General features: G+C 39.2%; 1 protein-coding gene across 2 annotated transcripts; it reads right to left on the bottom strand.

The window, feature by feature from the left end:
* Positions 1–6,432: 6,432 nt before the first annotated feature.
* On the bottom strand, positions 6,433–23,499 carry LOC111147606 (sphingomyelin phosphodiesterase acid like 3A). Of its 2 annotated transcripts, none has more exons than XM_022503760.1 (8): positions 23,183–23,499; positions 17,801–18,014; positions 16,501–16,645; positions 11,896–11,992; positions 10,982–11,151; positions 10,348–10,528; positions 8,871–8,995; positions 6,433–7,064 (listed from the first exon to the last, which is right to left on the bottom strand). In XM_022503760.1, exons 1-8 carry the CDS (start codon positions 23,292–23,294, stop codon positions 6,750–6,752), a joined length of 1,359 nt encoding a protein of 452 aa, XP_022359468.1. In that variant the 5' UTR covers positions 23,295–23,499; the 3' UTR covers positions 6,433–6,749. The 2 variants fall into 2 exon arrangements, with proteins under 2 accessions (XP_022359468.1, XP_022359469.1); XM_022503761.1 differs by lacking the exon at positions 23,183–23,499 and adding an exon at positions 20,448–20,466 and having other exon boundaries at positions 6,530–7,064.
* Positions 23,500–23,867: the final 368 nt, after the last annotated feature.

Here is a 23,867-nt window from a genome sequence, read left to right as displayed (position 1 = left end):
TGTCTGTTCAATTTAGCCAACCCACTCACAATATGCAAAGATAGGACTATTATAATTGGGAAGAATTCACTCAATAGATATTTCTAGTACTACATACATAAGCATGCGCATTTTGCCCTTAAGTCTCTCTACCTACCAAAATCAGTGGCTCTTATTAGAACTGTTTGCCATTTTCCTCATGTTTGTGCCCCTCCCTCCTATCAACAAAACGGGTTTTGAAATAGCAATTTAAAAAATCTACACAGGATGTGGTTTATGAATTTGTCAAAGCGCTCTCCATGACCAGAGATAAATCGAGACAAGTTTTCTTGTGGGCATTATAATATTTATTATTTATTTGAACATAATAGGAGACAAGTGTTGATTGGGAAGGAGGAGGAGCTTTATTCAGGAGGCTGGCTACGTGGAAGACTGTAGGTGGTGACCAACTCAGGGCTGGATGATCTCCAGGAGGAAATCTGAAAGATCTGTCCCTGCAGATGCAGAAGTCTTCTTCTGTCTCCTGGAAAATGCCTGTTGATTCCCAACCAACACTAACTGCCAGTTTTGCTTTTGACTTAAATGGGAAGGAAAAGAACATTTGGAGCAAGGTGACCAGCAGGTGAGTGTGTCAGAAGGTGAGTGGACCAGGTGAGTTTGTCAGAAGTGTAAAGTGACATAATTTTTTGTGAAGTGCCTGGTGATTTTGTTGTTGTCTGTGCTCCTCTATTCTGGGAGAAGGAAAACATTTGAGAGAAACTAAGAACTTTAACAGTCAATTTCCCCAAGACTCAGGGCAGATCTGTCTTTAGTGTGTGTGTGCACACATGCGTGTGTTTATCATCTCTCGTGTAATGGGAAGTTCCATCTCTATCCTGCCAATTATCCCTGTTGGGTTGGATTTTGAATAAATGGAAAGAATACAGCCAAGAATCTATGACTCAGAAAAGATAATTTTCTTTTTTTTAATTTAATGTAATTTATTTATTTGACAGAGAGCACTAGAGAAGGCAAGCACAAGTCGGGTGCAAAGAGAGAGGGAGAAGCAGGCTCCCAATGTGGGGTTGGATTACAGGACTCTGGCATCATGACCTGAGCCAAAGGCAGACTCTTAACCAACTGAGCCATCCAGGTGCCCTGATTTTCTATTTTAATACTGCCTGGCTAATGTGCCATCTAGAATCAGATAAGAGATGGTCCTTAAACGGATCTTTAAAATATTACACTATTTACAATCAAAGTTTTTTGTCAAAGGGCAGGAAAGGATGATGAGATACCCTACGTTCTGACCCTTATGTCTTTACATCATAAAGATGCTGCCCAGGAAAACAGTAGCTTAATGGCGCAGAAACTAAAAGAAAGATCAAAAGATTTTGGATACTATCCAAAATCTATAAAGAATTCATCAAACTCAAAACCCAAAGAACAAATAATCCAATCAAGAAATGGGCAGAAGACATGAACAGTCATTTCCACAAAGAAGAAAACCAAATGGCCAACAGACACATGAAAAAGTGCTCAACATCACTCATTATCAGGGAAATACAAATCAAAACCACAATGAGATACGACCTCACACCTGTCAGAATGGCTAAAATTAACTAGTCAGGATCCATCTCAACAAGGATGCAGAGAAAGGAGAACCTTCCTACACTGTTGGTGGGAATGCAAGCTGGTGCAGCCACTCTGGAAAACAGTATGGAAGTTCCTCAAAAAGTTGAAAATAGAGCTACCCTATGACCCAGCAATCACACTGCTGGGTATTTACTCTAAAGATACAAAGGTAGTGATCCAAAGACGCACGTACACCCAAATGTTTATAGCAGCAATGTCCACAATAGCCAAACTATGGAAAGAGATGCCCATCAACAGATGAATAGATAAAGAAGATGTGGTATAGATCTGCAATGGAATATTATGCAGCCATCAAAAGTGAAATCTTGCCATTTGCAACAGCATGGATGGAACTAGAGAGTATAATGCTAAGTGAAATAAGTTAATCAGGGAAAGACAATTATCATATGATCTCACTGATATAAGGAATTTGAGAAACAAAACAGAGGATCATAGGGGAAGAGAAAAATGAAGATGAAACCAGAGAGGAAGAAAAACCATAAGAGACTCTTAATCTCAGGAAACAAACTGAGGGTTGTTGGAGTAGAGTAGGGAGGGATAGGGTGGCTAGGTGATGGACATTAGAGAGTATGTGCTATGGTGAGTGCTGTGAATTGTGTAAGACTGATGAATCACAGACCTGTACCCCTGAAACAAATATTACATTATATATTAATAAAATAAAATAAAATAAAATACAAAAAATACAAAAATAAATAAACCCCCCTGCTGGGAAAGCCATTCTATTCAGGATTTAAAATACCCCTTTAGGAAAGGAAATCCACGACAACTGTGTTCACTCTGTGATCCATTTTAACCATGTCTTCTCTAGCCCTAGACTGGAAAGACAGGACAATAGTATGGGTAATTCAGACTTCGGCTACAGCCACATGTGCTATCAATTGTTGGTTATGTCATCTGAAAGCCTGGTCAGTGCGGGATCATGGAGACCCCTTGGTCAATTCCATTTAGAACACCTCAGAAATCCCCTAAGGGAGTTGGTTTCCAACTGTTAAGGCCAAAATAAAAATATATAGTGTTAGAGGGCACTTGGTGGGCTCAGTGAGTAGAACATGTGACTCTTGGTCTTGGGGTCAAGAGTTCAAATCCTATGTTGGGCATAAAGCTTACTTAATTAAAAAAAAAAGACTATTTAAAAATCCATAGTGTTAGAATAGCTAGATTCTTTCAAAATGATCATGAGTCACCCTGATGTCTCACAGTTCCTCAAAGTACTGTATTAAAAGAGGTTATTTTCAAAGGATAGAAAATAGGCTTGTATTCCCCAGTTAGATACCACATGAAACCATCTCCCAAAAGGGACCAGCTCCCTATGTGTGTAAACAAAAGTCTTGTTTCATTTCTGGCTACAGATGATATCTACAGCGAGGTTCAGGCAAGCAGAGATTAGATGGACTGAGCTGCCCTGTTGGTGCTGATTCTCACTAAGACTTGAGAAGGACCCCACCATTCGTCTTTGTGCTCTGGCTGGGTTTGTCTTTAGTTGCAAATCAAATGGAGTGCCCTGGGCCACGGACTGCATTACAAATTCTTCTACCCTTTCTGGACACTCCAGTAATCCCCTTCTGCCTCCACTTGGCTGATGAGACTAAACACTGGGCTAGTTCCTTGAAATTATTTACTAGACTGATGGTGACCACTCAGGCAATATCCCTGATGGGGATGAATGTTTCTTTGGTTATACATTGTTGCCATAATGGGAGGCTGCTTCTCATCAATGTGTGTTTTGCAACCTGTCCCAAACTCTAACCATCAAGAAACCACCGAATCTTCGGCTAACTTATAAATATCATTAGATTCCCTAAAGTCCTGGATAAGCATATGGCCCTAGACTATACCCTAGCTTATCAAGGGGGAATTTATGTTGCTGCAAATTCATCTTGCTGTGCTTGTATCAATACCTCCTTGGAAGTGGAAACCAGTATTGATAACATCAGACAGCAAGCCACTTGGTTGCAGCAAACTCTATTGCGATACACCCCTGTTCCAGAGAGGATGGAACTGGTTCACATACACCTTCCCCTGGATACCATTGGGACTTAGGTTCATATTAGGCAGTATTCTAAGACATTCTAAAATTAGGACTCACCCTCGTGCTAGTAGTATTATGTGTATACATAGGAATTAAGCTCATTACAAATGTGTGTACCAAAACTGTGCAAACAAGTCACATCAGTTGTGCATTAAGGAATGCTTCAAACCCACATTAACATATTCCATTCCAAGGTCCTGACTACACCCTAGATCAGCATGAAGCAGCTACTGAAGATGGATCTGGGTCCTTAATCCCATAAATATGGAATGATAAATTGACAGTGGGGAATTGAGGCCACCTTGATCTTCATAACTAGCAAGATGATCTTTAATAGGTGTTCTTAGGTTCATATGATTGATTCACTAACACTCCTTGTGAATCTATATATCTTATTTTCTTTTCTAGAAGGAGAATAGAAAGCCCTTGCACATCACAGAACAAGAATTAGGCCTCTCGCACAACCCTCCAGCACTGAAAGTTGTAAATAGGAACCACGAAATTTACAGAGAATCAGGAAATGATAACAGGCTACTGCACTCATTCACTGATAAAGGAGACTTCCTTCCTTCTGAAACACTCTCTGCGAGGCAGAAACCTCGGAGCTGGCTTTTGGGCAAGTGTCTGCCTCCTCTCCAGGTCACTGGCCTTCTGAATAAAGCTCCTATCCCTTCCCAATCAACACTTGTCTCTTAAGTATTGACCTTTCAAGCAATGGGCAGCTGAATTTGATACTTGGTACTAAAAATCTGAAAAAAAAAATTGTAATATGCTCTGATTTTAGAATGGTAACATTCACTTAATTACTGATAAAATCCCTAAATAATACTTAAAATGTGAGACCATTTATTTCTATTTTAAGGTAAAAGTAACCTGAACACAAAAAAATATGTAAAAATTTTAAGCTGTAGAATAACATAGAAAGGACCCTGTGTGTTCACTGCCCCAAATCCTAGTAGATGCAGGAATTTCGTCCACCATAATCCTGCAAGGCCTAACTTGTTCTCTCCCATGGGGAGACTCATTTAGAGTCAGTGCTTGCCATCTTTGGTTTTTGCTATTTAAAATTCTTTTTCTCATATGGTACAAACATGTTTTCTTTCTTTCTTTTATTTTAGATTTTATTTATTTATTTGACAGAGAGAGACACAAGTAGGCAGAGAGAGAGGAGGAAGCAGGCTCCCCACTGAGCAGATAGCCCGATGCGGGGCTCGATCCCAGGACCCTGAGATCATGACCTGAGCCGAAGGTAGAGGCTTAACCCACTGAGCCACCCAGTTGCCCCACAAACCTGTTTTCTTAAAACTTCTGTCTATGAGTACAAAAATATATCAATATATAATGTAGGCATTTGACAATAACAACTTTGAATATAACTGAAGGCAGGATGATTTCTAAATAATGAGATTAATTTATAACAATGAATTTTTGCTTTGTTTCCAGATCCTCACTTCTATAAACCATACTAATTTATTTTTTAGACCTGAAAATTAAGAAAATGTTACCCTAATGAATATTGATAGTCTCTTTCATATTATATTTTTATTTTGCAATATTTGTATTCTCAGGCCTTTGGCAATCAGAATAATTTAGTGTCATTATGTTGAGATCTTACACATATCTTTTTTTTTTTTTTTTTTAACACAAAGTCAAACCAGTCACAGGATAATGAGCTTCACTCTTCTTGTTGTTTGACCAAAGTACTGAGGTTTCCTAAATCCCTGGGACTCCTCACCTGCTCTTCTACTCAAATTCTCCCACTTAACCTCACAAACAGCTTGAGAGAAGCTGGTGAGAGGCAAGCAACCATGGAAGACCAAAAACAATCCCACAAAACAAAGGCTCATTTTTTCCCTCTCTTGGAGTATCATGACAAAGAAAACATCACTGCTGCATCCTCACATATTTCTCTGAGAAATATTAATACCTTTCAATGCCTTTCGACCATGATTTGCTAAGTGTGAGACCCTGGACGAGGATCTCAGCCTTATGCTAGTACTGCAGTTACAAGAAGCACAGCTTGTGACATTCTCTTCCTTAAAAGTTAGCGTTACTAAAGAGGACTCCCCTTCCTTCACTGAGTAAACACTGCTAAGCATCTCCTGTCCTGTGGTGGGTCACAGGTCCCATGATGGCTCAAATGAGACCTTGGGGTTTTCCCAACTGCAGACCGTGTATGGAAACAATGTTAGCCTCAGTTTACACATGAGATTTAAACAGCTTAAACCTCAGTTTACACAGGAGTTTTTAAGAGTGAATTAAAGAAAATTTTCTGGGGTGCCTGGGTGGCTCAGTGGGTTAAGCCTCTGCCTTTGGCTGAGGGCATGATCTCAGGGTCCTGGGATCGAGCCCCGCATTGGGCTCTCTGATTGGCAGGAAGCCTGCTTCACCCCCTCTCTCTGCCTGCCTCCTTGTGATCTCTCTCTCTCTCTCTCTCTCTGTCAAATAAATAAATAAATAAAATCTTTAAAAAAAAGTAAGAAAATTTTCCTATTAAAAATAATTCACCATGGAAAAAAATAAAATAAGATGAAATCAGAGAGGGAGACAAACCGTAGGAGACTTTTAATTATAGAAAACAAACTGGGGTTGCTGGAGGGGAGGGAGGTGGGGGGATGGGGTAACTGGGTAATGGGCATTAAGCAGGACACATGATGTAATGAGCACTGGGTATTACGTAAGACTGATGAATCAGTGACCTCTACCTCTGAAACCAGTAATACATTATATGTTAACTGCATTTAAATAAAAATAAATATATAAAAAATAAAAACAATTCATCATACTTGAGGAGAAATCATTTGTTTTATTGTATAAATGACCATTTCAAAAGTGTACAAGAGCTTAAATTAGATATATAAACTGGAAGAAAATGTATTCATGTCCAGACAGCATTCTAGAAATGGGCAGTTCAATTACATTAGATATAATAAAGATTTAGAATGTTACAAATATCAACATTTGAGGATTATAAAAAAGAAAGCAAAGGTAGGAATTCTGCTTGCCCACTCAGTAACACACAAAGAATTATGTAACAATTCCCACACACTGATCTCAGAAACAGAACAATGTTACATTTTCTATGAACACAAACAATGAAATATTAGGAATGGTACTTAATATGTTGTTTGAGGCAATCTATATAGGAACTATGATCAAGACTCAAAATTGCACAAATTTGATAGGCCTTACATTTCCCATCACAAATTACACTGCTGTCATAACTCACAAAGAAGTAATTATAGTATTTTAGAAACTGCTCATTGCCTGGGACTGCAAATTGTTTAGCTAATCCATACAAACTTTTTGGCTGCAAATCTTCAATGCTGTAGGTCTGAGTCAGCACATATTCCAGCTTCCAATCGGATTCTCCCTTCAGATTTGCATCTGTCAGGTTCAAATAATACTGCAACATATCCTATATCAAAAACAGTCACAACGCTTGGTTCATTCTTTGGCATATAAAGTACTGCACAGCAAGAAGAGTCCTTATTTGGACTTATGTGACGTTCTTAATTTAAAGTTGCAGCCAGTTAAAAACAGTGAGAATTGGTTTTGTTAAAAAAAAAAAAAGTCCCAATAGAAAAATCTGTATTACATTTTTTTTTATCGAAAATAATGAAGGAACATAGTAGAAAAGAGTCTAAACTATACAGAAAAATGTACAAAATAAAAAGCTTTGATTCACACACCTCAGAAGTAACCACTGCTAATAAAATCACTGTACATGAATCAGTGATGTTCTGAGGCAGCTTGTATCAGCTCACAGAGCCAATGATCAAATTTTTAGCAATCTTGCAAGTTAACTGACATCACTTTGGCAGCTTTAAATTGGCCATGATGGGAGTATCTGTATCATGGAAATTGGCACTATAAACTAAAGTGTCTCTTTCCCCCAATGGGCAACTGTTAAACATTTATCAGCACCAGTGTATGTGTGTTGTTCTAGACTTTATGTGCAAAACAAATATAAATATTTAGAATATATATACCCACTTACTATCTTTTTGGCTTTTTCAAAAAATGAAGTTATACAATGCACTGTTTTGCACTTTTAAAAATAATTCAGTGCTGTATCATGGCAACTTTTCATGTCAGTATATATATGTATGTATGCATGTGTGTGTGTCTGATGCTCAGATCCATAAAAAGGAAACTAATAGTTGTAAAAATAATTCAGTCAACTGTTTTATTTCCTCATTTAATCTAGTGTTTATGAATTAAATCAGGCTTCCCCCACCCTTCTTCCTTCATAAAAACACATTCTACAGAATAAGAGAGCTACCTCCCATTAAACTTACCTAGAAAAAAAATGCATTTACATCAACAGAGACTTTAATTGAAAATTTCTTTTCAAATTAAATTAATTAAAAGGGACCGTACTCATAAGCAAAACACCCAGCCTTTTGAGGCTAAATTGATCATTGTCATGTACAAGCTCCAGAGAACTTTTGTCTCAAAAATAAGTGTCCATGGGGCACCTGGGTGGCTCAGTGGGTTAGGCCTCTGCCTTTGGCCCGGGTCGTGATCCCAGGGTCCTGGGATTGAGCCCCACGTCCGGCTCTCTGTTCAGTGGGGAGCCTGCTTCCCTTCCTCTCTCTCTGCCTGCCTCTCTGCCTACTTGTGATTTCTGTCTGTCAGGTAAACGAATAAAATCTTTAAAAAAAAAATAAGTGTCCAGCTCAATTTATTTTCTCTATAAAAAAAATTTGCCCACAGGTATCGAGTGCTTACTATAAACCAAGAATTTTTCTAAGTGCTTTACATATATTCATTCACATAACCCTTGCAGCGACTCTGTGAGGTCAGTCAGACTTAGTTTAAGCCTTGTTTTACAGAGGAATGGACTGGGGACAAGGAAGTTAGGTAGAACAACTCTTGAGAGTACAGTTTCAGAATCTACAGTTACCTGCACAGCTATGTTTTAGAGAAGAGTAATTAGTAACAAATAGGGCTTAGTGCAAAGCTTCAATATGTATCCAAGTCCACAACTCAGACCCTGCCCAGTGTGCTAAAGGAATGTGAAGTCCTCAGGAGGACAGAAACCACTTCCCAAAGGGTGACATCCTATACCCATACTTAGCAAGTGCTGATAAGCCAAGTACAAAAAAGAAGACATCACAAGATTTCAAGATAGAAACTACATAGTTAAACTGAAAACATTCAGCTAAACTAATGAAAACTGTACAAAGACAAGCATAGTTCTAAAATTGTGCCAACTCACCAATAATTTATAATCATGAGGATCATACTGAAATAGTCTGACGCCGGGATTGTTGGTCTGTTTTTGCAAAACACTCTTGACTGGGGTAACAGCAGGAGCCACAAACAAGGAATTTATTGGACTTCCTGGATAAGACATATGTACATTAACATTTTTTTAAATTGATTTTAACTTTATTAAAAATATGAACAAATTCAAGATTAAGACATTAACAGATGAAACAAATGACATAGGATCCTTGATGAATCCGGACTTGAAAAAACTATAAAGAGACACTTGAGAAAATAGAGGAATCTTTATTCTGATTTGGTATTAGATGATACCAAAAAATTATTGTTGATCTTGTTAGGTAAGTCAATCATATTATGATTATATAAGCTAGTCACATATTTTAGCAATGCAGATAGAAGAACGTAGGGCTAGAATAGATCTAATGTTTGAGATTCACTTTCAAATACTTGAGGAAAAGAAAAAAGAATTAAAAAATGAATAAGTAAAGCAAATGTGGCAAAATCTTGATAGTGTTAAATATAAATGATGGTACATGGGGGTTGTTTTATTATTTTCTGCTTTTGGGTATATTTGAAATTTTTCGTAATAACAAAACCCAAGTTATTATAAATACACACACACAGATACAAAACTAGTTTGTTCTATACATCTACCTAGAACAAAAACCAATAATGACACATAAGAATCTGATTAGTGTCACCATGTTTCTAATACATAGTTATTATAGGACTAAATTTCTGAGTAAAAAAGCTATCAAATGCTGAAAACTGGTCATTTTTTTTAACCAAGTTTATTCATTGTAGACAAAAGAGGTAATGTATTTCAAAAACATTCCCCAATTGCTGAAAAAATATATGTATATATTTTTTTCCTGGCTCACTACTCCAAAATCAGAATTCTTATTTTGTTAACTCCCAATTTCCTCTTCTTGTGAGGAAGTCATCTTTAAAAATAGGTCATCATTGTTTGTTTGATGCTCAATCTTCTTCTATTTTTTTTCTTTTAATCCTGAGTAGACGACAATGTTGATTTGCACTTAAAATTAAGTGCTTGATATATTTTAAACCAATGGTAGATTGTATCTTGTTAATTAAATTCTGAGAAATAAAACAAGTCATATCAAAAGAAACTTGAGTCTAGGAGGTAAATAACGAACAGCAGTATTTCTCCAAACTTGAGGATCTAAAAGAAAAGTGGAGTAAGCTGAGGGTTTCAGAGACTTTTTTGTTGACAGCTATCAAATGATGGTGGCCCCGTGGAACAAATAGGGAGAAACACAATTGCAGGTCTAAATATAAATTAGACACTTGACTTATAAGCATAGAAGATAATTCAGAAAAATCTATCGCTGGCAGGTTGACTTAGTGAAACTTTTAATTTGCTGGATCAGTTCAAGATTACCAGCTAGCCACTGCTCTGCTCTAGCATCTTGGACTGGGAAGATGCAAACAGAATATCATATTACCTTTTTCATCAGAGAGAACCATCATGCTATCTCTGTGAGTGTGTCCATAAAATTGTCCTACAATGACACTGCTGTATTTTCTAAAAATATTTATCAATTTCTCATTATGGAATTCTCTCATTGCTGTGGTGCTGCTTGAATAGGGCAGATAGCCCACTGGAATATGTGCTATGATGTACACCTGGAAATAGAAACACAAGGATGACCGATGAGAATCTTTTTGCACACTTACCACAACCAACTAACATTTGGATACACAAGACTGAAATTATCTTAATTAAAAATTTAAAAAGCTAGTATCCCATCCCTACCTCTCCTATCACCAAAAAAGATGAAATTATAAAACTATCAATATCACATTACTATCATTTAAACTACACTGTTGATGATATTTGGTAACTGTGACCTTGGTCACAATTTTTTTAAATAAAAAAACAGATATCAATCCTCAAAGCGTTAAAAGCAAAGCAAAATTTAAAAAAATACAATAGAGTTAATTAAACCATAAGGTGTTTCATGTGAAAACATCTTCAAATTTTAATACTTTTATTAATATCTGACCCCACTCAAGTTAATAAATACACACATTTAGCCCCTTTTTATCCCATGATAGATTTTGGTGTCTGGGATCTACCTTCTCTTTATTTTGCTGAGAAGTGCTCAGTATACTCTCTAGCCATTCAAACTGATTTGCTGGGTCCGTTTCATTCAGAGTCATGATATTTGGGCCGTAGTACAAGTTTGTGTTTAGACTGATGATCCTAAGGTTCAGGTTAGGTGATACTTTCTGTGTATAAAAGCCACCTATAAAAAGAAATTTAAGACACACTCTAGAAAAACACACACAGAGATTCACAGTGACTATGAAAGCAAATTCCTAATTATGGTTTACAAGCCAGTTGGAAAGGTTATACTTATTTGTCATCATTTAGTTTGTACGTACACAGGCTGTCATTAAGTAAGAATCAGGTCTAACACTTACTGAGAACCTACTGTGTGCCAGGTCCAGCGGCAGCCCTTCCACATACTGAGCTAATCACAACAGGTGTATCCAATAGTCAGATGAAACATTAATAAAGTGTTTGGGCACTAGGCAACCAGGTTCCGAATTTTTGAAAAGAAATCTTAGTGCGTCAACTTCTACTTCTGCATGTTTGGGGAGTTAAGATGAGAGCGTGAAATACAAAATGCAAAAATGGGAACCCATTTTGACCTTGCCAGAGACTGCTATGGAAGAGATGTCAGAGAAACCAGAGCTGCTACAGTCTCCGGGGTGGGGAAGACTCATACCCACGATCTGGTGGTGACAACACCCAAGGGGCTGCTGCAATTGTACTTTCAAACCTAGCCCCTGACCTTGGACCTGCTCTCTTTGCCCCGGATCCACTCACCATCCCTGCCTCTCCTCAGCTTTCAAAGATGACTTACAGCCTCCAGAAATCTGGGCATATCCAGAATGACTACACCCATGTGAACATTAAAGATCTTAGCCTAAACAACATGAATAAAAATAGAGATGAAACAGGGATAAATACATCTTTCACTTACCTTTCCTTAATGTACGAAGAGCTTCTTCATCTAACCAGGGTTTCCAGAGGTCCGCTACTGCATTGTACACCTTGCTGGTGACTACAGGGAGTTGATCCTGCCCACAAACAATATAACCCACCATTGAAACTTTAAAGAGACATGGGTTAACTAATTTTAGCATTACTTGAGCACATACTACTATGTTAGACATCAGGAGATGCAAGGATGAATACGAGATAGATTTACTCTTTCAGGAATTTATAACATAAGAAGACAAATATATATATATATATATGTGTATATATATATATATATAAATATATAAAACCAATCACCTATAAGATAATGTGACAATGTGCAGGTGCTACCACAAAGGTTCTAGAAGGGTAGAGACGTGAATAATTGAGTCTGGCCCATAGCGTCAGGGCGGAAAGTGAAGAGAGCATACAAACCAGGCTGAGTTGAAAAGAAAAGGCATCAAAGCAAAGACAATGACCCAGATGCCAGCACACACAGTGTTATATACAGAGAAAAGCACTTGTGCTGGTTGGCCAGTATATAGGATGGATGTGGGAATGAGCTCATCAAAGAGACACAGAGGCAGGTTTGAGCCCGAACACGCAGGGCCCGGTATAGCACGCTAATAGAATGGAGGAAATGTCATGATTTTAGAACTAAACAAAGTCCTCTGAAATGCTCACCCCAGTATAAAACTTCTGAACTTCTTGAATGAAAATTTATAAACACATGCTTTTGATTTGAAGAAGTCTCTTTATAGCAACAGGTTTTGATTTTTTAGACAACATGTATATAAAACATCTTTTATTATCAAAGTATTTTTATCATCCCAATTTATCATATTATAATAAAGAATCTTTATGGTGACATAAGCTTTAAGGAAGGGGAAAAAACTGCAAACTTTAAGAAAGTACATACTGAATAAAAATCCACAAATCATGTGTGAAATTTCGTAATTATTCCTATTTTTTGTTTTAAAAAATTGCATTAATAAACTGAAGCCATTTTTTCTACTCTCTTCATATTCTTCTGCATATTGGTGATATGGGCCTATTTCTTAAAGGAGTTTCCTGTCAGCATTAGTTAAAATGCTTAGTTATTTTTCAGGTGACATCCAAGGCACATTAATTCCTAATACATATCCCTCATACATGACGAAAATATAACTACATTGAGGGAATGTAATATCCAAATGACTTGTTCTAACTAGGACTAACTATCCTAAGTATATTTTCAATTCATGTCAGATACCAGAATTATCTGTCTGAAAAATCACACGAAGACTTACAGGTCAATCTGGATTTTGATTAAAAATTGGTTATCATCATCAACATCAAAAACCTCAAAGTGTTAGCCATTGATGTTAGCCATGCCAACATACCGGTATGGTCATGTATAGTCTTAAAATTATGTAAAATCACACTAGACTCTTCTCTCAACTTTAGATGTGAGAAATATGAGCACCAGAGAAGTTAGATGATTCATCCAGGGACAGCTGGTCAGTTCCAGAGCTCGGTCTAAATCCCAGGTCTTTCCACCATCACTCCTATGTCCAATTATCTGTTGTACCATGCCATCATCTCAATCCTCTTTGGCTGTGACATGAGCACTGCCGAGAAACGAGGTATAATGAGAAGTGACTCACCCGTAAGTTTGTTGGCACCAGCCTTGCCAGTGTAGGAGTAAATGAGGACCCTGGCCCAGACTGCTTCCTTGGGTGGTGACTGGAAGGAATCCCCAGGCTGCCTACGCTAATATTTACTTCTGAAGTAATGGGTGGGGAGGTGCACCTGTATGTGTATGCTTATGTAACTATGTTTGTGTGCATGTTTATGAGATTATAATAGAGAAATAATACTTAACACATTATTTGCTTGATTTGTTACTAACATAATTCACCAGAATTCAACCTCAGCTCTCCATCTGTAGAAGAATTTGTTGTGGGAATTTGTTGAGAATTTGTTATTGTTGCATATTACATTTGACATTTCGGAAACTGGGGAGGAAGGGTGGAAGTAGAATAATAGAAAGGAGATTTTCAGATATAAAGTCATAAGCTAGAATGGGAAAAAAACTAACTCTTTAAGGTATACAGGCTGCCCAATACACCCTAGCTATACATGTAGTAGGATATATTTTAGAATTTGGATATCATCTATACCTTTGAATTATTACAGGATTTGACTTCACAAAAAGAAGATGAAACAAATCCCCAAAGGAGTTAGGAAAGATGTATCCCATGTCACTGCTTACTGTTGTAATAACTACCACTCCACTTACTGAGGGCTTTGTATGTGCCAGGTAGGAAGCTATGGACTTTTCATGTAACATCACTAATTCTCACAAAAACTTTCCAGGGCAGGTATTCTTGCTCCTATTTACAAATTAGTGACTTATAGGTCAAGGACATTAAGTGAATTATCCAAGTTGGTCAAGCTATTAGGAGCAGAGCACCATAGGGTTTTATATTCTAGTGACTATAACTCTAAATCCCACGTGTTCTCCACTACACCAATCCGCCTGTCACCTAAAGCATATAAAAACAAGGTGCTTGGGGCATCTGGTAGCTCAGTCAGTTAGGCAACTGACTCTTGTTTTCAGCTCAAGGTCATGATCTTCGGGTCCTGTGACTGAGCCCCACATCAGGCTCTGAGCTCAGCGGGGAGTCTGCTTCAAGATTCTCTCTCTCCCCCTGTCCCTCCCCCTCTCACTCAGTCTCTCTTTCTCTCTCTCAAATACATAAATAAATAAATAGATCTATCTTTTAGGAAATTCCCAAGCCTCTGCCCTGTGTGGTCTAGCATCTCAGCAGTAACAAAGTTGACCACTGGCTTACATGGATGACTCACAAAGACTAATGTTCATCTCAAGCCTGGAGGCCAGTGTCAAGAAGTTTCTCGAAACTTAAGCTCATCCTAGAGTACAACTTTTCAAAATCACTGTGCTTAGGTTATCAAACCCCTCATGAAGCATTCTTTTAAAATGAGATGGAAAAGATATTCTAAGCAAGGAGATACATCTAGACAAAGAGAGGTAGGGAAAAAAATACCATGTTCAGGAATACTGAGCATGTGAATCTGCAAGAACAAGGGATATATGAAAGGATGTTAGTCTAATTGAACACCAAAGATCCGGGATGTGGGCTCTACCACCAAGTGATTATGAGCATGTGAACAAGCAATACGACATTTCTGGGCCTCTGTCTTTCTCGTCTATAAAATGAAGAGTTGATCTAGACCAAGGGCCAGCAAACTTTTCCTACAAAGGGCCAAATAATAAATATTTTAAGCTTATGGGCCATACAGTCTTTGCAGCCACAATTCTACTCTGCTGTTCTAGTGCAAAATAAAAAATCAGCCACAAGCAATACAGAAAGAAGAGCCATGGCTGTATTTTGATAAAATTTCATTAACAAAAACAAGGTGCAGGCCCAGATTGGACCATAGGTCACAGTTTGCCAAGCCCTCAGCTAAAAAACAATCTCTGAGATCTCTTGAATCTATGTAAGTCTAAGATTCTACACAGCTCTGCTCTAACAGGACCCTGTAGGCAAGGCCCAACATCCCACAGTTATCTACAGGCTGCTTAGCAAACAGCCACTCTAATAGATTGAGACCTGGGCTTATCAGGAGGCAAATATTCTGAACATAATCTCTGTCTTGAATCACATCTTAATTAGATAAACTGGACTTGAACAGGAACCTCCTCTTTGGTACTTATGATAGTTTGCTATATTTGTTTGTTTGGTTTTTTTAAGATTTTTTTAATTTATCTATTTGAGAAAAACAGAGATTTGGAGAGAGAGCATGAGCAGGGAGGAGAGGGAGAAGCAGACTCCCGCTGACCAGGGTTCATGACAAGGGGCTTAATCCCAGGACTCTGGGATCATGACCTGAGCCTAATGCAGACACTTAACCAAATGAGCCACCCAACCACCCCTATGCTTTTGTTTTTAATCATAATCTAGCACAGATCAGAGTGTGGAGAACTTTGTATGCGTGATAGAAATTCTGCAAGATGTAAACATTTGTCAATATTAAACTTCTTCGCTAACCTTATCATGGAAATGTGAATGAACAACAAAATTATTCAAAAGAAAGTAGAAATTAAAGAAGAATATGAAGGAAAACAAAAATCAAACTAAGGCAATTTGCTTCCAAAACTCACTATGGATGTAACTCTTTTTATGGATTATTAAGAATCACTTTGAAGTCTCTAAAGCACTTGTCTTACCTTCTTCAATAGTTATTAAGAGCACACTTTACCACCATGAGCCCCAATCCCATGCCTTACCACCAGCTAGTTATAGTTATAGCTTTGACACGCCCAATGGGAAAAACCCTTTAAACACTTTTGGAAGTTGGGGACACCTGGGTGGCTCAGTGGGTTGGGCGTCTGCTTTCAGCTCAGGTTATGATGCCAGGCTCCTGGGATGGAGCCCCACATCAGGATCCCCACTCAGCTGGGAGCATGCTTCTCCCACTTCTCCCTGCTTGTGCTTGCTCTTGCTATCTCTGTCACTATCTCTGACTCTGTCTCTCTCTCAAATAAATCGATAAAATATTTTAAAAAAAAAACACTTTTGGAAGTTGAAATCAAATTTACCTGTGGCCAATAGTCATGATTACCCAATGCAGGGAACACCTGGAGATTTGGAAAGACAGTCCGGATGGTGGTTGTCATATTAGCAATCACATCTATGACTTTATCTGTTGAGAGTTCATACACTGGAACGTGAGGTGGGCTATCCCTGAAAAGGAGACAGAATCGTAGAGAACAAAATCAATTTTTAAACTTTTTTTTTTTTTTAAGATTTATTTGTTTATTTTAGAGAAGGAGTATGGGCAGGGGGAGGGGCAGGAGAGGGTCCAAGCAGGGAGAGGGGCAGAGAGGGAGGGGGAGAAAGAACCCTCAAGCACACCCCCTGCCGAGTGTGGAGCCTGGTGTGGGGCTCTATTCCAGGACCTTGAGATCATGACCTGAGCTGAAATCCAGAGTCTGCCGCTTAACCAACTGGACCACCCAGGCTCCCCAAGAACAAAATCAATTTCAATAAAAAGTCACTAGATTTATGCATGATGCCTTGTTGCCCTGAAGGTGAACCACACACCTTCCACAACAAAACAACAGATGACTGCTGAAGAGTTGATCAGCTATTCTTCATTTACCTTTCTCCCACAGGGAGTCCTATTTTAAAAAATCTGTGTAATACAAATACAAGCCTATTATTCTGCCTGACTGAAGATTTATGAGAGGCAAGTATTTTAGCAACTAAAAGCACAGATTCCAGAGCTAAAATGCCTGGGTTTGCCACTTACTAGCTATGTGCACTTGAACAAGTTACTTAGAAGCTCAGCCTACAATTCTTCATCTATAAATAGGAATAATAATAATATAAATTGTAAAGATTAAGTGAATTATAATGTGTAAATAAGTTAAATAACACCATGGTTATTATTGCTGGCACAGGAAATATAGATCTCATCACTCTGTCATGACAGATAGAATTAATTAATTATACTACCAGAAGATGATATTTACAAAATTGCTATCACAGGTTAACTCCCATTGTAGCCTTTTGTTTTTGATTATTTAATCAAGACCTATTATCACATTAAAAAACACCTCAAAACACTGATATAAGTGTTCTGTCTGTGAAGTCATCTCTTAGCTAACACCAACATTTTTCTAGAGCCTGTATTCTAAAAAAATTTAAAATTCTGAGATTTCTAAAATCTTCCTTACCTCTAATAATCTAATGATTAATTGGACATAGTATTTTTAAAACCCAAATAATTCTTAACTTAAAGCCCAGTTTATCTTTATAGGAATTCAGCATTCTAATGAAGCTTAGGACACTGTAGGTAAATATTGAATAACTAACAGTATATATATAATCACTTACCCTGTCCATATCATGAAAGATGCTTCTTGTCCTGAATTTTTAATAAAATCAAATGCCGACAAAATAAGGTGGTACGGAGAATCACACAGAACATCTCCAAAAGGGCCAGGATTGGAGACATTGGCGCCTTTAGATGAAGCACACACTTTTGTGTGGTCATCTGTGATGTGGTAAGTAGGGTCTAAGTGCAAGTCAGTCACATGCCAAAACTGTCCTGTTGATTAGAAAAGAAATGGTGTTAAATCTACTTGTGTTTAGGAATTCCCGTCAAAATACTTACAGTAAAACTAGAGACAGTCCTCCCTGGGATGGAGGAAAGCCTTAACGATTGAAATATTCATTTGCCCTGAAGGTAAATACAATACTTCCCTATCAGAAGATAAGGATTCCAAAGACAGTAGGAAGAATTTACCAAAATTTACTACTTACACGTGTCAGCATTCAAGAGCTCAGGGACAGCATGACTATCTAACAAAGACTACATAACAAACATAAGTTGCATGATGAAATATAGGGAGATATCCTTCCAGGAGGTCACTAATAATATATATCCTGTCTTAATAGTATGTTTCCTTCCTTGCAGAATTTAAGGTTTTAGAAATTATTTATGTTCTTCTTGTGGAAAAACTGACATAGAACCATGATGTGGTCTGTTAGGGTTCCACAGTGAAGAGATTGCAGAATGAGGAACTAAATCTCACTCCTACTTTCTTGAAAATCCTTGCCTCTCAACATTAGTGGAAAAAGAATGTAACATTTTAATACTAGCTTTAAGCCAAAAGTAGGGATTGCCAGAAGCCCTGAAAGGGTACTAAATACAGGAACATCTCCTAATGTACGCTTGTACCAAATGTTAGTAATATTAAGGAAAGCATTTGTTAAAGAGGATGAAATCTCAGGGAGAAACCGAGAACCTACCTGAGAGCAGGGGAAAGATTCTTTAATTAAAGGAAATAGTAGTACAAATAATCACAGTAGTACCACTCTTTATTAAGCATTTGTGCCGGGCATTATAATAAGGAAACTAAATACACTATGTCATTTTGTTCTCAAAACTTGAAGTGGGAATCACTGTTCTCATTTTAGAGTTGAGAAATGAATGCTGGGTTAATTAGGAAATTTGTTCAGCTAATACACAGCTAATAAAAGGCAGAGTCAAAATCTGAACCCCATTTTGAAAGGTCCTCCAGTTTGCTTATACCTCATTTACATATATAGTCTATGATTTTGCTGCCTTCTCATTTGTAGTCAATAAATTATTTTAATATTGAGGCTTTTTCACACTTTGAATTTTGAGTTCACTCTGATGATGACTAAGTTGTCTCAGAAAGACGTCGGATGTGACATAGCAGCAGATCCTACAGCAGAAACGTGGAGCAAACAAGTAGAAGCCGAACTTTCATCTGTCTGGACAAAGATGACAAAGACTGAATATGGATGTGAGCAAACACCTGAAAAGAACCCAAAGCTGGGATAATAGAGCAAAAAATTGAAAACGGTTAACTTGTTAAGGTGGAAAAGGTAAGTTATATTTGGTTTGTTTTTTTCTCCACAACATTGTTACAATTTTGTAACATATTCAAGTTGACGGCTAAGAAGTGGTAGACAAAAGAGCCAGAAGAAAGTAGACATAAAGCAGTCTTTATGATCAGTTACTTGGTATTCTGTTCCCGTTTGAAAACCTTTGCCAAGAGTGATTTATTTTATTCTTTAGTGCAGAAAAATACTCCAACTTTCATTTTTAGCTTAGACATACTTTAGCCAGCACACAAAGCAGCGTTGGCAAGCAGCTCAGAATCATCCTGGAGTCTGTCCTTCTTGGCGTTTAAATATACAATACATCTTATTTTTATGCAAACATGTTTTTTTTTAAATTGCTTGCAGAATGTTAAGGTACAATAAACTGCACACAGAATAGTATAGTGTTGCGGTTAAGAGTGGGGACTCCAAAGTGAGGCTACCATGACTTTCAATCCACGCTCCAGGGGTGCCTGAGCAGCGCAGCTGGGTGAGCTCCCACCTCTTGGTTTCGGCTCAGGTCCTGATCTCAGAGTCATGAGATTGAGCCCCCCGTGCAGCTCTATGCTCTGCACAAAGTCTACTTAAGTCTCTCTTTCCCTCTCCCTCTGGCCCTCCTCACCCTGCTCTTTGTCTTTCTCTCAAATAAACTTTAAAAACCAATCAATCAATCCAAGCTCCATTTACTAATCTAACAGTGTGATCTTGACTTGTTTTCTCTGCAAAATGGGAAGAATATCACTGCCTCCTGTATGAGAGTTAAGTGATTTAGTAGAAGTAAAGCTCTTAGAAGATACCTGGCATCTAGGTAACTAAACTTGATGTTAGTTATACTGTTATTATTTGACCTCAAGCTTGAATTTGAGATTGAACCTCCTCATTTCCAAGTAAGAATTAGAATTTATCAAGTACTTACTATAAGTTTTGTGCTTTTTTTTTTTTAATGCTTTACATGCATTAACTCATCATTATTTCCAATTTACAGGTAAGGAATTGCAGCACACAAGGATTAATTCAAGTCACGTGTGTCAGACACAACAGAGTTGAGACAGAGATTCAGGAAATCTAACTCCGGTTTCCGTGCTGCTCTTAACCACTGCACTACTTTTGTCTCTTTGTGTGCGCTCACCTTCAAATGTCCTTCTGTCCCACTTGCCTCATGTAAAGTAGATGACAATACCTACATGAGATAATGTGATGATTAAGATACACAAGATAATAAATATATTAAAATTTTATAAACCCAAACTGGAAACATGTTAAGAACACATCTCTAGTACCTAGATTCATGGATCCTTTGCAACTAGAAGATGTCTTTAATTAGGCACAGGCAGGTTTCAGGATTTCCTCAAGATCACCCAGTGACTCAGTAATGAAAGCTGATCCAGAACAAGTCTCTCCAGACTTCCAGTCGAGTGCTCTTTCCACTACATTGCCTTGCCAGATCCAGGTAAGTGAGGGGGTAATTATTTAGATGCACTGAAGAAAGTCTTTAAATAGAAGCCAAGAGAACTCTGCCAGGTTCTTAACCTGGGATTTATGAATAATGAACCTCTGGAGGCCTCACCTCCCACCTCTAGTGAAATTAGAGATAAAGTACTCTGTGTGTGTGTGTGTGTGTGTGTGTGTGTGTGTGTGTGTATCTAAGGCCACAAACCTGGCCTGTGGCAGAGCCCACACTCTGCTACAGATTCTCTGGTTTGCAGTCCCAAGTTCTTTTCACTCCACGATGATTTTTCTCTTATTCTGCAGATAATATTTAACAAGATTTCCACAAATGTATGTGTATATGCTTGTGTGTGTTCTCAAAATATATAGATAAATGCTCGACACTGTACCAAAAAAACCCTTATAATTTATCTAAAAACATTCTAATTTATCCTAAAGAACCTAGTAAACCATAATTCAGATATTTGGACATATGGTTATTGTTTCAAATAGGTATTTTTGTTTGCTTGCTTATAATGTCAGTTCCTACCAAATTATTCCTGCAGGCTCTGACCTACTAATTCCTTTTTTTTTTTTTTTTTTAGATTTTATGTACTTATTTGACACAGAGAGAGAGAATGAGAGAGAGAACATGAGCAGGGGGAGCAGCAGGCAGAGGGAGAGGGAGAAACAACCTCACCACAGAGCAAGGAGCCTGGTTCAGGACCTGATCCCAGGACTATGGGATCATTACCTGAACCAAAGGTGGACATTTAATCGACTGAGCCACCCTGGTGCTCCTAATTCTAAAGAGTTGTAGACAAACACACTCAGGTAAGGTCTCCCTGGGTGTTGTCCTCTGACCCCTGGGGCTTGACAGGACTGGGAATTTACACACAACACACATCAAACAAGCAGAGGCCTGTCGTGATGTGTGTTGCAAAGGAAGCAATTTGGGATGTGGTCAGGAGGAGAGAGTCACATCAAATAGAAAACAAATAATATAACCAGTGAAACTGCTGAGTCAACACTTCTGCAGGTCTTTAAACCCCACTTACTCCGTCTCTACCCCCACCCTAAGTGACTCAGCCTCTTAGCTTCCTTATCAAAACGGGGAAGTGTAAGTGAAGATTCCCGACACATCAGAAAGCTGTCACTGAGACCCTCTGCAATCAGATTGCTAAAGCTAAACAGTAAATTTGCTATTGGGTGGTCCCACGCAACCTGGGACATTTTATCTCAAAATCCTAAACAGTTCCATAATTAAAGAAAAACAACACTAGCCTTCATAAAAAGCAGCAACCAGTGTGCATAAGTATTTTGGGACAATTTCTTGTTATGACTGACAACTGGGAAACCAGATTCACAGTTCCTGCTCTCAACTGCCTGACAGCTGAGTCATGAGAACTTGGCTCTTGGACAAAGAGGAGGTGTATTTTCAGAGCATTTCCAAAGTCGTGTGAGACAGCAAGAGCCTCAGAGAAGAGAGGTTTCAGCACCAAACACTGCAGAGTTTCAGAGACAGCTATGCCCAAAATACAGAACAGAACTCCACCTATCAAAATTTCCTCCCTCTAACAAAGCCATTCTTTTCAAAGAGAGTCAGGGAGGGAGGCAAGGGGTTCCTTGATCTTTGAAACTGAAAGCTCAAAAGGCATCCTAAAATCTAAAATTCGTTAAACAGGTTGTTGAGCCCCAATTCTCAGAGTTTCGTTTCCACGGGTCTGGGGTGGGCTAGAAACCTGCCTTTCCGGCAAATTTAAGTAATGCTGAAGCTTTTGGTCCCCGCACCACACTTTGAGAACCACCAAGGCAAAAGCTACTACTTTAAAGTGTTAAGAATGAATACAATTGGTCCCACCCACAGAGAACCCAGGGGCATTCAGGTAAAGTGAAATGAAGGTCCCAGGAGTTCTAACATAGACTAAGAGGTGGGTAGCATCGAGACCGTGACGGTCCTCCGCTGCTCGAGTGGGAAGAAAAGGCCACCAAACCCGGGGAGCAGGACAGAAGACTACCTGAGTCCCACTGAAATGTGCATCCCCGTGGGGAAGAGCAAACTCCGCAGCTCCCCTGTGTTCTGGGCAGATTCGGGCCCTCTGGGACCGCGGGACTTGCAGCTTCTAGCTTCCGTTTTCCTTGAGACAGGCGGAGATGTCCTTTCTCCGAGGACGCCCGGAGGAGTCTGGTCTCCGCAGCCCCCTGCAGCGCCCCCAGTGGCAAGGTGCTGACCCAGCCCGACCTTCCGCGGGTCGCTAGGCATTCTCGTTCCGCAGTCACCCTCCTCCTCCCAGTGCCCCGCGCGTCTGGGGCTCCACTCCCCACCGGCCCAGGCCGGGACGCACTGCTGCCCCCAAGAACTTTTCACGGGAATTGCGGGCGCTTTAACTCTGCGCTCTCCGGCAACTCCCGGCAGGGAAAGGGTAGCGGACTCACCCACCGCCGGAGCGGGACTCGGGCTGCCACCCGGTGCCAGGGGCAGTCCTAGCCCGGGAAGGCAATGCCAGACGACCAACAGGCAGCAGACAAACGCGCCCAGCAGCGCCATCGCGGGTCAGGGCCACGAGCCGGGGATCCTGGGGCTGTCTGGCCCGGGGGTGGAGAGAAGGCAGGAGGATGAGGGTGTAGACGTCCAGCGGTCACGTGCGAGGGTAGATTCCGCAACGAGTGGGTTCGTTTGACCTTCTGCAACTGTCCAGCGATTATCTGCCCTCTTATGTCTTCGCGTCAGTGACTGGCCTAGGAAGGAATGTGCTTGGGTAAACCCCAAACAGATCATCTTTCCTAAATGGCACTGGCACCAAACGGATGGGGCTCCTTTCCGGAACACATGCAGAGAAACTTGAAGTAGCATAATTTGGAGTAGGTCATCAGAAATTTTGGATAGCACAGTGGACTTCGAAGGGCCGTCCCTAGACTAGCAGCATCAGCACTACCTGGGAATTTTCGTGGGAAATGAAAATTCCCAGGTCCCATATCAGATCAATGACATCGGAAACTCAGGAGGGAGGGTACGACTTGTCCAGTAATTTGTGTTTTTAATAGCCCTCCTGGTGATGCTAAAGTGATGGTGATGTTTGAGAACACTGCTCAAAGACACTAGGTTTTAGGTTTTTGGTTG

Source organism: Enhydra lutris, unplaced genomic scaffold (assembly GCF_002288905.1).
Source record: "Enhydra lutris kenyoni isolate GAN:26980312 unplaced genomic scaffold, ASM228890v2 scaffoldscaffold17, whole genome shotgun sequence".
Taxonomy (NCBI): Eukaryota; Metazoa; Chordata; class Mammalia; order Carnivora; family Mustelidae; genus Enhydra; species Enhydra lutris.
The sequence above is the reverse complement of the archived record's forward strand: the minus strand, read 5'-3'. Positions and strand labels throughout refer to the sequence as shown.

What these genes read in the sequence shown, in the direction of transcription:
- LOC111147606 (XM_022503760.1), bottom strand. Translation starts at nt 23,294, where the DNA reads ATGGCGCTGCTGGGCGCGTTTGTCTGCTGCCTGTTGGTCGTCTGGCAT. An exon ending in ATCATGACTATTGGCCACAG is followed by an intron (nt 11,993 to 16,500) that starts GTAAATTTGATT and finishes GTTTGTGGGCAG; the next exon opens with GATCAACTCCCTGTAGTCAC. An exon ending in TCTTCGTACATTAAGGAAAG is followed by an intron (nt 11,152 to 11,895) that starts GTAAGTGAAAGA and finishes TTCTTTTTATAG; the next exon opens with GTGGCTTTTATACACAGAAA.